This window comes from Amphiprion ocellaris, chromosome 19, assembly GCF_022539595.1.
Source record: "Amphiprion ocellaris isolate individual 3 ecotype Okinawa chromosome 19, ASM2253959v1, whole genome shotgun sequence".
NCBI lineage: Eukaryota > Metazoa > Chordata > Actinopteri > Pomacentridae > Amphiprion > Amphiprion ocellaris.
In genome coordinates, this window is record NC_072784.1 from 2,263,465 (window position 1) to 2,277,551 (window position 14,087).

General features: G+C 38.2%; 1 protein-coding gene across 4 annotated transcripts in view; it reads left to right on the forward strand.

Annotated features, from left to right (window-relative positions):
* Positions 1–14,087, forward strand: part of LOC111563870 (carbonic anhydrase-related protein 10-like) — a 202,830-nt gene that overhangs the window by 160,537 nt on the left and 28,206 nt on the right. The window contains exon 9 of one of the 4 annotated variants that reach the window (XM_055005118.1): positions 1,970–5,846. The exons of the other annotated variants lie outside the window; for them this stretch is intronic. Within the exon in view, the coding sequence (XP_054861093.1) occupies positions 1,970–1,992 (23 nt within the window). The 3' untranslated portion in view covers positions 1,993–5,846. Of the gene's footprint in view, positions 1–1,969; positions 5,847–14,087 lie in introns of those variants that run through there. 4 annotated transcript variants of the gene reach the window in all.

The following is a 14,087-nucleotide window of genomic DNA, read 5'->3' on the forward strand; positions in this document are numbered from 1 at the left end:
GTAGTTTTTTTTTTTCTCCGGTCGACTGCACAAGTTAACTTGCCTAAAACAGTACTTTATGCTGCTTTCAACATGCATCTCAGGGAGGATTTTGCTGTCTGGAATGTGGCTTTTTTAACACCTGATAGCCATTAAACCCATCTAAGATGCATTAAATGTGTAGTAAAACCTCGATACGCATTATTCTGACAGGAATATTCATGGTAGTGGTAGTATTACGTTCACAGATGATGAACTTTTGTCATCAAGACAAACTTTACAGCTGCTTTACATTTTTAGCCCACATGCTCTACAACAGGGGTGTCCAACATGAGGCCCGCGGGCCAAAATCGTTTCCTCCAGAGGGTCCAATCCGGCCCTCAGAGTGGAAAAATTCCAGAGAACACATTAACTGCAGATTGGAAATTAGTAAAACTATAAATTTAAAATCATTTCTAGACCATGACAAGTTGTTTGGATCATTAAGTTAAATACTAGATTGTTCTTTTCTCGTTTTGTGTCTCATTTTTCTAATATTTTGTCTTGTTTTTGTTGTTTTTTGTCTTTTTTTGTCTCATGTTGTCATTTTGTTTCTCGTTTTTGTCGTTTTGTGTTTCCTTTTTGTCTCGCTTGTGTTTCTTGTCTTATGTTTGTCATTTTGTGTTTTGTTTATTCATTGTTTTGTGTGTTGTTTTTGTCGTTTTGTTTCATGCTTTTGTCATTTTTTTGTCGCTTTGTAATTTTTTTGTCTAATTTCTCTCTTTCTTGTGATATTTTGTCTGTGTTTTTGTCTTTTTTAAAGTAAAATCCTGTATCAGTTCCAGATAGCTGTGACTAAAAGTTGTGTTCCTTTGTAGACACTCTGTGATCTGAAAGTTGTAATGTGGAAATGATAAACTGAGGCTGAATGTTGCTGAAATCCAACTTATTTTTCTTAAAAATTTCAGGTTGTTTTAATGTTTTGTAAAAAGATAATTCTTGAAATGTGAACATTCTCAGAACATACTTTTTTTGCACTAAAACAAAGGGAAAAAATGTGGAATTGTGGTTCTTTATAGGTTATTATGCTGTGATTTTGCTGGTCCAAACCACTTGAGATCAAATTGGGCATGTCCAAATTTAACATTATACCTGTACTGTAACTTGTACCTTTACCAACCGTCATAGTGTAGAATATGTAAGTATAAGAAAGTATAGAGTTCTGGTAAATCTTAACAAGACATGAATGTACCGAAAACTCCAGAGAACTCATTTTTAATGAGTTTTATCTCGTTCTGCAGGCTAAAACTCACAGTATATAGGCCTAGTGTTTGCAGCTTCTATGCAAAAATATCAGCATATTTCCAGTTACACACCACAAAAGGGAAGCAGCATGTTTCTCTCAAGACAAAAAAAAACAAATTTATGCCCGTTAAAAGATCTCCGTGGTGCTATATGCCACCATCTGTGGTTTATTTTTCCCAGCTTTGCATAATGCTTCCATTTCCTTTGTGCATTGCATTGTGGGAATTGAATGTCCATCGACAGCACACTCAAAAATGATAATATTTAGTGAGCGCGGTGGCAGTTTTGAATATGCATAATTTCATCACTTTCTCCGCTGTGACACGCTCATAACCTACTAAGAGCTGGTAAATAGTATGGAACTGGGACAGAGTTTTAGAGTTATTACTCCTCTACCTTTCTCGCCTCTCATTATCCTTCCTCATGCACACATTCTGTTTCTTGCTTTGCCTTTTGCCTCACAACTTCTGAAACCTGAGGCAGGCCTTTGTTCTGCTTATCGTTTCTGGACTAATTATTTCCTTTCCTTTCCTCCTTCTCTTCTCTTCTCTTCTCTTCTCTTCTCTTCTCTTCTCTTCTCTTCTCTTCTCTTCTCTTCTCTTCTCTTCTCTTCTCTTCTCTTCTCTTCTCTTCTCTTCTCTTCTCTTCTCTTCTCTTCTCTTCTCTTCTCTTCTCTTCTCTTCTCTCCTCTTCTCTTCTCGTACAGTGAATCAGTGGCTCCTGAAGTAGAAGATGAAAACGTGAAGCCACGAGAGGAGAGGCAGGAATCATTTGAGTCTATTTCACACTGCCGAACCGAGCTGAGCTGAACAAACGAGAGATGAACTGAACGAAAAGCACAAGAGCTGCACTAAAGACAGCTTAACTAAACTGATATCAGCTGAGCTCAACTGACCGAACTCTAAACTAACTGCTGTGCCGGCCTCCTACACATCCACAGTCTAACACAAATCATTGGAGGCTGCACAGCGAGGGTACAGATCAGTCCAAAGTGTGAAATAGACCATAAGGACTCTGGTGTCTACACTGTACTGTGTTTTTATTTGTTGTGTGAACTCACAAAGACTGATGTAAAGATTCAATCATTTCCTGGCTGATGTTCAGAGGGCTGGATGTGTTTTAAAGACAACACTACGAGATGTTTGGCTGTGATCATCACTTGTCTACATTCAAATCCTGGCTACAGAAAGCAATTATGAAAAATACCATCCACTCACAGGAGGAATTACTACATTTCCACTGATGTTCTGAACCCCCGGCGACAGAGAAACACTCAGCTGTGGGATGATGATGTGAGACATAAAAATATGCTGGTCCTGATATCAAATGGTAACTAAAGAAGGTAATTTTCAAAGAGAATGTGAGACGTGTGAATATCAGGTTACATAGCTAAAGGGTGAGAGTAAGAGGAAGAGACTCCAACGCTGACATTTCCCAGACCTGAACAGATGGAGCCAGTGGAGGTGTGAAAGGGATGGGTGACTCGCTTTGCATGATTTTGAAATAGTTCACTCAGCTTCATGGTATTTAATTAAAATGACAGAGATCACTTCACACCAGGTCCTTGCTTTTCACAGCAACATAAAAGGAAGGCCTCCACTACAAAAATCCAAGAGTTAGTAGTGAGAGACATCAAAAATATTCCATTTATACTAAAAACGGCTAATTCTACAAAGCCAATGATAAGAAAATTGACCATTTGCTAAACCCCTGCCCTAAATAATGACGATTCAGTCATGAAACATGGCACATCTGTCACATTATTATCAGTTCTGTGTTTGTCATGTAGTAAAAACAGGCAAAGCTGATTGACAGACAGCGACAAAGTTAGTGTAGGGAGGATGGATGGGTTAAAAAAAACATTGTTTCCTGTTTCAGACCATCAATGATTGTTCTTTCAGCCATTACTTGTCCGTAATCATAAAACAAAGGTCCTCTAACCTGTGACAAAAACTTAGCACTTAGCTTGGTTAGTCTAGTCTCACCGTACAATGCTAGTGCTGCTGTATCCTTGTCCTCTACATGAATTATCAGCCCATGAGGACACTTCCTTTTTGCCTTAAAAGCAAGCAGCTGATGTAGTGTTCGCTTGTTGTCATGGTTATCATGATACAGAAATCTTTAACAAATCTCCACATTTGTCCATAATTATTAGGAATTTGTCCAGAACTTGCTCAAAAAATCCTCTTTTCCTGTTAATCTGTCCAAAATGAGTTAAACATGTAGGATGGCTGAGAAGGGTTCCAAAAATGACAAAAAAAAAATGTTCAAAATGACTCAAATTTGACCTCAGAAAATCAGTGTGTTCTCTAAATGTTGTCAAAATTTGTCAAAAATGACCTGAAATATGTGCAAAATGAGTAGAAATTACTCAAATTTGTCCAGAACTTGCTCAAAAAAATCCTCCATAACTGTTCAAAGCCTATCCAAAATCAGTTAATGGTCTAGGATGGCTTAGAAGGGTTAAAAAAATGACTAGAAATGGATCTAAAATGACTTTAGAATGGCAAAATTTTCTTTGAAAAAGTAGGAATTATTCACAGTTACTGTTTTAGAAACTGTCCTGGTCCTCAGCGGTGGATTTGTAGTAGGATCACAATCATGTGATCATCAGCAGGCAGCTGAAGTAGTGTTCACTTGTTGTCATGGTTACAGTGATGCCGTGCTGCTATCTGGCAATGATACAGAAATCCTTAACAGATCCGTGGATCCAGACTTTAAGCCGCATCACTGCCAGAATCTAATCACTTGGTCCTTGTGTCATTTCTGACCTTCCCTGAAAATTTCATCCAAATCCGATAGTACGTTTTGGAGTAATGTTGCACACAGACAGACTAACGGACAGACAAACGTACACCGATCGTTACACAACTCCTCCGCGTTCCTTGGCGGAGTAATAATGGATTGATTCTGGAAGACTATTGATTTAGAACCTCTCTCCTCATGACACAGATGATTGTCCAACCGATGAGGATCTGGTCCGATGGGACGTGATATCGATGAAGCAGGTGACCTGGATCTAACAGTAATAGCACTGAGTGACGTTTGTTCTACTGCAGAGGTGGTTTAAAGTACTATACTTATTCAATATAGGACTACATTAGATTTCAGCGTTTGATTACCTTTAACAGCAGACTTCAGCAGACGTGAGTCACTCATGTTGCTTTTTCTGTCCTTTCTCTTTTAGTGCCAGCTCAGACTGATCAGAGCTTTCAGAGAGAAAATGACTTTCTGACAAGTAACGTTTAGTTTTCAAGAGATTTCTACAACTTGAAAAAAAAAACTGTGAAAATCTGTTGCTAAAGATTTAGTGGAGGTAAATCTGTTGTTAATGCAGACTGCATATGTGCCATGAGAGAACAGAAAGCTTGACGTGTCGCAAAAGAAGAGGAACGGGGTTTAGAGAATGGTCAATGGTCAATTGGACATGAGGTGTTGAGTCAGATTTAACAAAAGCAACACAAAGAGACACAGCGAAGTTAAAGTGATGTTTAAGATAACTGTGCTACAGTGTAATCCAAAGGTCTAATTAAAAGATAGCATTTCTGCCACTTGAAATCATGTTGTTGAGTAAAATATCAAATAAAAATTACATTATTATTGATTATTCTGTTATTAAAGTCACAAGTCACCTTCATATTTTGTTCAGATGTATTATGTATTATCAAGATGCAGATATTACCGTCTGAAATATTAAAGATGCTCTGTGGAGTTTCCTCATTAAAAAACAACAGCCAGTTTTCCATTTTCACCAAAGCCTTCAGCCTTCATGCTTTGTGAACACGTTGAATCCTGTTCCATCCTCGTAAAACATCTGTATGTTGGATTTATTGGAAACCAGTGTTGTTTATGTATTTGTTTACAAGCATCACTTCCACCTACAGTATATTTATCAGTGAAAAAGTGTCACCCCATTGACATCATCTGCTAAACAAAACCAAATTCATCAGAAAAAAAAAAACTACACGTCAAAAACTCCACAGGGTACCTTTTAACAGATCTCAGGTTCACAGTAAAGGTTTTCATGGGCTGACCCTCATCCTCATCAGAAATAATGAAGAGTCTCCTTGGAGCCATTCAGGTATTGAACACACAGACTCCCTGCATATAATATGAACCCGCCTCGGCTGTGGGATCTTTAAACTGAACAGACTGAAGAAGACTTTGGTCGGCACGTGGAATTTCGACGTGATAATTTGTAAAATGGGTGCATGTTCTGGATGGACGTCATTGATGACACAACCGATCATTAGCTTGTTGGATTGTTTTTTCAGTTTGCTGTGATGTTGTATCATGAAGGAAACAATGCTGGGTCTTTCTGTTTGTTTAATTAAAATTTAAAAAATAACAAATGTAACTAATAAATACATGGAAGTGTAACGACGGTGGAGATCAGCTATCACATCTAGCTAAGCGATGGAATTCGCACTTATAAAAATTATACCATTTCTTTTGGAGTAGCCTGAAATATAACTCATGGTATACTTTGAGTGGTACTGTAAATATGGGTTTGGTTTTAGCTGGATTACAATGGAAATACATACATTTTTGAACAAAAATAAATGCTGTTGTTGTATGTTTAAGCATTGTGGTGCTTGTGTACTTTAACCCGGGCAAGAAGTAAGTGACAGACGGGCCAAAACCGTTGGCTGGTAGAGGTGGGTGGATCGATCCAAATATCAATAATACTGATACCAGCGTTGGCATTAAACATTGAATGATACCAGTGTGATAAGATCGATACTTAAGTTTCAGTTTCTCTCCTGTATACCAATTACAAAGACTAGCACCATCTGAGCAGCATCAGTCTGCACTGTGAGGCGTTTAGGGAACATCGGTAAATGTAGTCTGTCCATAAGCAAATGTTCAGCTAGTGAAGTGTTTCATCTGGAACCAGGTGGGATGAACTGACAATGTCTGTCACACTTTATTATCAAAGAAAATAACCATAGGGGGGAATTTTTTCGTATTCATCATTACAAAAGTAACTCTTTGCAAAAAAAATGTATCTAAAAATGCATCTTCAAAGAGCATTTCCTATTTCAGTGACAGAAGTATTGCTGAAATATTGACCAAACTGTCAAAAATGAGAACTGTTTAAGGAGGTTATCCCTCACTGTATGATTTCATCAGCAACCCAGATTCTTCCTCGTCTGACCTACAGAAAACCTACCCAGGAATTAGTCTGATTCTTAGACCCTGTAAGCATTTACAACCCCATCTTCATTCCAGATGTGGACGACCAAATACAGCAGCTAACCTTTGTTCTAAACCTACCAGCTACTGAAAAAATTAGTCTGGAGTATCAGTATCATTATCAGTATCGATGATAGTGGCCCTGTATTTACTTGGTATCGGATCGATACCAAATCTTGCAGTATCGCACACCACTATTGGCTGGTCTTAAAAAAAACCCCAAGGAGCTAGTGGATGCATCTAACTGGTAATGTCTGAAGTAACAGAATCTTTACAGAATCTCTCTGAGTATCTTTGCAAATACATTTCTGTAAACTAACAGCACCACAAATAGAAGCCATGGTAGTTGTCGTAACTGAATAGGAAATGTGAACGAGAAGACATCATGGGTTTTGCTCAGACTGTTTTAGTGACAGTAAAAAACAGACAGAGAATTATCTGGGATACAGAGAGGGATACTGATGATAGCTATAGAAGACCTCCACATAACCATATATTGTCCATTGTTCCCATTCATTCAAACAAACCTCACTTTGATTGATGTTCTTACATTCTACATACAAGTGTGGCAGGCCAAAAATATAACATGCATGGTGCCAAACAACAATTATTTGATTTGAGTGGATGTATAGAATACACAAGAATATGAGAAGTGAACTATTTTGGTTAGTTTCAAACCAGAAATCCATTACTGTTGGAATGTGTTTTTGCCAAAAGTTATATGAAGAAAAAAGATACCACACTAAGTTACTGTTTTACCAGCTGGCAGTTAGTGTAGCATTGGACTCCCGTCTCCTCTGTTAACTTCCTGTGGTTTAAACCTTCTCCAGCATCCTTGAGAACAAGCATCTCACAGTTTTACAGTCTTTACTGCACCGTGGGCCAACTCAGCTGTTGCCTACACATTTTGGTCTGAGAAAGAGTTATAAATATCTCAAAAGCCTGGCTCAACCCAAAGTTCAAAATCATGTCTGCCACATTTTAAGATCACTAATTAACATTTCATATCTTGCTTTTTTACTCAAAAGAAAGTAAAGTCTTGTGGCATTATGCATCAGGAAATGGACTATTTCTGCCAGTTCTCTTTATTTTTTCCTCTGTTTGTCTTTACATGCACACTCCGTCTCATTGTTTGCCCTTAAATGAGTGCAGTGTATTTATTTTCTCTCACGGGGGAGTTGGTGAGATGATGTTTAAACATGAATATCATTAAATGAATACTCGGGCAAGCTCCAGAACTATACAGCAACTCCAATTTACTTGATCTATTGTATAATTAATGACCCCACTGGTAAAAGTCAAGCTTTTCACCTTGCCAGCATGTCCATGTGGAGTTTTTTAATATGCTGGAAGACTCATCACAGAATAAGCAGTCTGCACCATGGATGCATTACTCTAATGAAACAATTTGCTCTTGTGTCATAGTTTTACAGTTATTATGTGGATCAATGCTTTAAAAAAAAAAAAAACAACGGTGAAGAGTTACATCGAAGCCATTTTAAGGCAAAAATGTATTATTTTCATGTTAAAAAAACACTAAGATGAGTTTTTAGGGGTTTATTCAGGCACCTTTGAGGTACTTTAACATTTTATATCTCTTTTCTTTCGTCCAAGCACAAACCCAACTAAAGTGTTGTGGTCTGATGGGGTGAAATATTTCTTGGCTGAGACCAGCAACTTCCTGGAGTCTCCGCCAGTTGGCTTTTTTTCTCTGCTTCTGTTCAGATGCAGGCTCTGACTCATTATTCACACTCAGATGTGACCATTGTATTCCTCCTTCTATCATAAGGGACTCGTTAGATGAGGTTTAGACATGAATTTCATTACATTAACTCTGTGCCAACCTTCCAAATTAAGTGCAACTCCACTTTTACAGCATTCGTTATATAATTAAGAGCTATAGTGAAATGACTGTATGTGAATGAAACTTGACAAATGATTGTTGATTAAAAGTAAAGCAGAACCGTATTACAGCAGTATTTCACAGCTTCCACTCAAGTTAAATCTGAACCTCAGCATCCTTAACCCTCATGTCGTCTGTTTTAAAGTTTGAAAATGTGGGAAAAAAATATATTTTCACAGTGAAACTTCTGATGTCCACATTTTCAACATTTTTGGGAAATCTTTGAACATTTTTTGGTGGAAAAAAAGAAATATTAAAAATGTTTCTTAAGAATAGTCACAAAAAAATCTACCAAAATCCAGCGAATTTCACTAGATTTTGGTTGATTTTTTTGTGAATGTTCTAAAAGAAAATATTACAAGTTTTACTGATATATATGTAATCACTTTAGATATTTTTAGGAATTTTTTTTGGAAGATTTTTACTAATTTTTTGAAAATATTTACAATATTTTTTTGCCAAATTTGGGAGATTTTTTTTTTTTTTTAAATAAAACTTTTAAGGGAAACTTTTAAGGAATTATTGGAATTTTCTTCCTGAAGGTTTTGCAAATTTTCAGATATTTGGGGAATTTCTTTTGCTGAATTTTTGGATTTTTTTCAGACAAGGAAACTATATTTTTTGGTGCCTGTAAATGAGGACAACAGCAGGGTTAAAAGACAAAACAAGTTAATCTTAGCAATCCTCCTAAGGTGGAAGAAAGCTATTTTTGTCGCCTGTTGTATGTGGGAGACAAATCTGAGAGACTGATCTAAGGTCACACCGAGGTTTTTAACAGTGTCCTTGCACTGAATGATGCCGTCATCTAAGGTCCAGACAGCGTTATTGTTCAGATAATTTAGTCTTTCCAAGCCGTTCACAATCATCTCAGTCATCTCAAATCATTAATGTAGATTAAAATGATGAGCACATAACTGCTGCTAATTCAAATGTACATCAAGAATACAGAATATAGTTTGAAATCTGTGTCTTTCCACAGTAGTCTTTGGTTGATTGCATGATTTATTACTGAATTAATGCGATTTTATAAAAGTGAAAATATGAATAAAAACCTCTGAATGCATGCAGAGTGAAACAGGCAGATAGTGGGTTGTTACGTCAAAAATATGAATATGTATTCTGCACTAGAACTATATTCCAATTCGAAACATTGAAGGCTTTTAATGTTAAGGGAGTAAAAAAGTTGGCATAAAAAGAAAAACTAGGAATCTGTATTAATATTTTTAGCGTGTGTACAACACACACAGCTGGCTGACAGAAGCAGCGTACGGCCTGTACAGTAATGTTACAGTAATATTGGTGCTGAACAAAATAAAACAGTGCTGGATGGGGGTTTTGGATTTGTGATGATTGCTTTGCCCCCAGAACTGTAGCTCTCTTCAGAAGTTTGCAGCCAGACCCCAATAGTTTCCTGTTCACTCCTGACTACACACTGAAAGGCTTTTTTTTTTTTTTTTTTTTTTGTCTGCACTATTGCAATTTCATTTCCCCTACTGAGATGTAGTATATCAGTATGCTCTCAGTCCTGCATCTGCTAAAGGTCACCAGCGAGTTCCTGTTGGTGTTCACTTTCTTCACTGACCTCAGTGCTCGGCTGAGTTTGAACCTTTGCTGTGGTGTTTCCTGCCCATGTAGGAACTTCCAGACTCGTGATTCTCTTCACGATGTCACCATTTATGAGAGCTGGAGAATCCGTTGTTCCGTTTCTCCTAAAATCTACAGCCAGTTATTTGGTCCTGTCGCCCTGAGCGCCTCCTCCGCTGCGCCTCCTCTCTGTGGACTGACTCATCGCTATCAGTGTTCATCCATAAGCCTGTGGTTTCTTCTGCATGCTCTGTGATTGTGTTGGTGTTATAAGCAGGTACACCTTCAAAAGGTGAAGAGAGAGAGCACAGGAGGCGGCTCGGCAAGCAGCTCCGTGGTCTTCCGGTGGTCAGGATCCCCTTCAGGAAATCCTGAATCCAACCACAGAGGTTCTGGTGAAGGCGGAGGTCCTGAAGTGTGGACACCAGACTGTCGGGAATTACGCTCTCCTCCTTTGATGTGTCGATACATTGTTTCCTGAGCGCCCACGGTGCACAACACAACACAACGGAAAAAGAAAAGAAAATGGAAAAAAAGGCGATGGAAAATTTCTGTCTGCTTTTACCTCCAGGCCACATCTGCTCCTATATATCAAAGCATCATCTAGTTGTGTCTGGGTTACATAAGCAGGTCCCATTACACCAGGTGAGCTGCTGCTCTGGAAGGCTACCTGCATAAACCCAAAGGAAAACCCACATTATGTAACCCGACACTCTGGTGCTCACACAACCGGCTGAGTCACACTCGGCTGTTACAAAACAGAATATCATTAGAATAAGTTAAACAGCGTGGAGTAATAGAGCACAGTGATGTACAGTCGGCTGATTAACTGTCTGTGCATATTCTGTTTGTATACAGAAATATGCAGGCTTTGATTTAGCTCGTACAGCCCATCAGTGTGGGGAGGTGAAGTACTGTAAAACAATAAAACTGAGCCGTGTCTCAGGCTGGAGAAGCTCCACACTCTGCTGTCGAGAAAGGATGATGGGTTGTCAGGTTGCACTGGTTCGAGCTGCCAGGAAAGTAAATAATACATCCAAGCTCAGCTTATGTTTGGTTGAAGACATTTCAGTCCGTGTGATGGCTGGATAGTAAGATGATGCAACAAACACATCATCTCTGCTGTTGTTATTGACTGACAGGGGGATGGAAAAGTTAAAGAACAGCGCTAGCCACATGTCTTTAAAATGTTTCCCGCATTATTATTAGAAGAAAACAGCAATTCTTCATATATTAATGACAAAACAAACAATTTAAAGACCTTTTTCTATTTCAAGAAACCTTATTTTTCTAATTTCCATGAGCAAAAACGAGGCGTTGAAGATTTTAAAGAAAGTGTTTGCACAGGTGTTATAAAAGTTGTGTTCTCATGATGAGCGAGGTTCCAAATGGCAGAACATTTTTAGAACTTACCAACAGAACACATGAAGCTGCAACTAAACTGCAAGATGAAATCAGTCCAATTATGTCAAATTTCAATCTACCAGTGGATTTAAAGTAAATGTAAGAGGATGACGGGAGTTATTTGGATATTTTGAATGGTAATATGAAATTTCATTGTAATAAATCCAATTTTTGTTGAAATATGTTAGAATAGAATAGAATAGAATAGAATAGAGTATCCCTTTTTAGTCCCACAAGGGGAAATTTGCAACATCACAGCAGCAAAGTGACCATAAGAAAAATCAAGAGAACACATCTATAAATTAAAGACATAAGATATAAACATTATATATACAATATAAATAAGAAAAAATAAAGAACACAAGCATAGTAAGGACACAAATGTAAGAACATTTACACAAATGAATTGCACTTTGGTGTATTTGACCATTTGCTAACTGTCATTAAGTGTGTGTGTGGTCTGTTGATTATAGAGTCTGATTCCAGCAGGAAGGAAGGATCTGTAGTAACACTCCTTCACACACCGGGGGTGATCAGTCTGTTGCTAAATGAGCTGTCCAGAGCCCTCAGATACCCCTTTTCGACTAAAAAGAACTGGGTGCTAGTTCAGTGCTTAGTTCGTTTAAATCTCATGCCTCCTGAGAACCAGTTTGGTTTACCATTGTTAAGGAGTGAAGTCAGAGCCACGTCATTGTGTCACTGTAAAACGTCGGTACGTCACTGCATGTGTAGCTGTTCAACAACATTCACACATCGTAAACATGCATGTGCTGTTCCTGACTTTGCAAGCCTATACTGTGATCCAGAAACTAATAATCAAACTGTTAATACCTACTTGTTTTCATCGTAGTCACAGGCAATGGCGACTACGAAGAGAAGAGAGGTGATTGTCAGAGATGTTTGATTCTTACAAGTGAACGTGTTAGTGTTAGCTTGGCTACTTAGCCTCAACTACGTTTGCATGAATTACATAGCGGTGAAACAAACACATTACGTTGATATGTTTATCTTTATAGATGACACAGCACATCTGTGATCATGCTACTGGCGTCCATATTTACCGGTTTTCAAAACACTAACACTAAACACTACTGCTACTACTACTGCTACTACTACTGCTACTACTACTGCTACTACTCACTCGGTTGTTTAAAAGTGGTGGTTCTGTGTTTCCACCGTGGATCGTTGGCCACTGTAACCCGTGACGTACTCGGTTCTTAACTCTGGCTCAGCAAAGAGTTGGTGTCTGAAAAATACCAGTTTTTGGAGCCTGGAGCCGGTGCTTAGTTGATGGAAACACAAAGAACTGGTGCTAAGTCAGCCTCTGGCTCCGAACTAGCACTGGAACCAGCTTGGTCGAAAAGGGGCCTCGAGTGTCATGCATGGGGTGGGAGACCCTGTCCGGCAGGGATGCTAGCTTGGTTAGCATCCTCCTTTCTCCCACCACCCTCACTGGGTCCAGGGGGCTCCCCAAGACGGAGCAGGCCTTCTTGATCAGCCATGAAAGAGTCATAAAAAGACTTGAGGAGTGCCCCCTGCACCCCAAAAGACCTCGGTCTCCTTAGTAGATAGAGCCTGGTTTGACCCTTCCTGTAAAGGTGCAGTGTGGTCTGACCAGTCCAGTTGATTGTTCAGGTGAACACCCAGGTACTTGTATGAGTCTGGATCAGTGGTGCATCACTATCAGTAGAGCCCCGCTGCTTTCATGGCTTTATTACAAGTAGAGTAATGATGTCAGAATCAGATCGAGTTGCAACGGGTGAGAAAGAACCTCAGGACACAATCCACTGTCCAGCTTAGCTGCTTTGTGATTATATTTTTGTTGAATTTTTAAAATTAGAATCAAAGAAGCACTCCACTAACTGTGTTGCTGTAGCTCACTGTACCAGTCACAATCTCGGCTCAGTCTGGGAAAGAGGTTGTAAGATGTCTCCTGTGACTTAAGAGGAGCTTTGTCGAATTAGAGAAAATAACCCTGATGAGAACAGAAAGCCTTCGCTGCAAACTGGACACACGGCATTTAAAATGGATGGGTTCAGTTGTAGCACAGCAGTCAAACTTAATTTATGTAGATCGTTTTCGAAGTTAGTGACAAATGGACAGGGTGGTAATTATAGGCCAAGATTAAAGCAGAATACTAACGATAAAACAAGGGCTACCTAGAAAATGTAAATATAATACATTAAACATATCCCTACACTAGTGTAAATATTTCTTTAACTCTCCTGTTGTCTTCATTTATGGGCACCAAAAAATATGGTTTCCTTGTCTGAAAAAAATCTAAAAAATTCAGCAAAAAAATTCTCCAAATTTCTGAAAATTTGCAAAACCTTCAGGAGGAAAATTCCTATAATTCCTTAAAAGTTTCCCTTAAAAGTTTTATTTCAAAAAATCTCCCAAATTTTGCAAGAAAATTCTTGTAAATATTTTCAAAATTAAAAATCTTCCAAAAAAACCTAAAAATATCTAAAATGATTACATATATATCAGCAAAACTTCTGTTTTCTTGAAGAACATTCACCAAAAAAATCAACCAAAATCCATCGACATTCGCTGGATTTTGGTTGATTTTTATGTGAATGTTCTTAAGAAACATTTTTAACATTTCTTTTTTCCACATTTTTTTTTCCCATTTTCCAACTTTAAACCAGGTCAAGTTTGACCCGCAGGACGACACGAGGGTTAAAGGTAATTAAATAGCTCAAAAACAATTCACAAAAAAAACAACACAAAATTG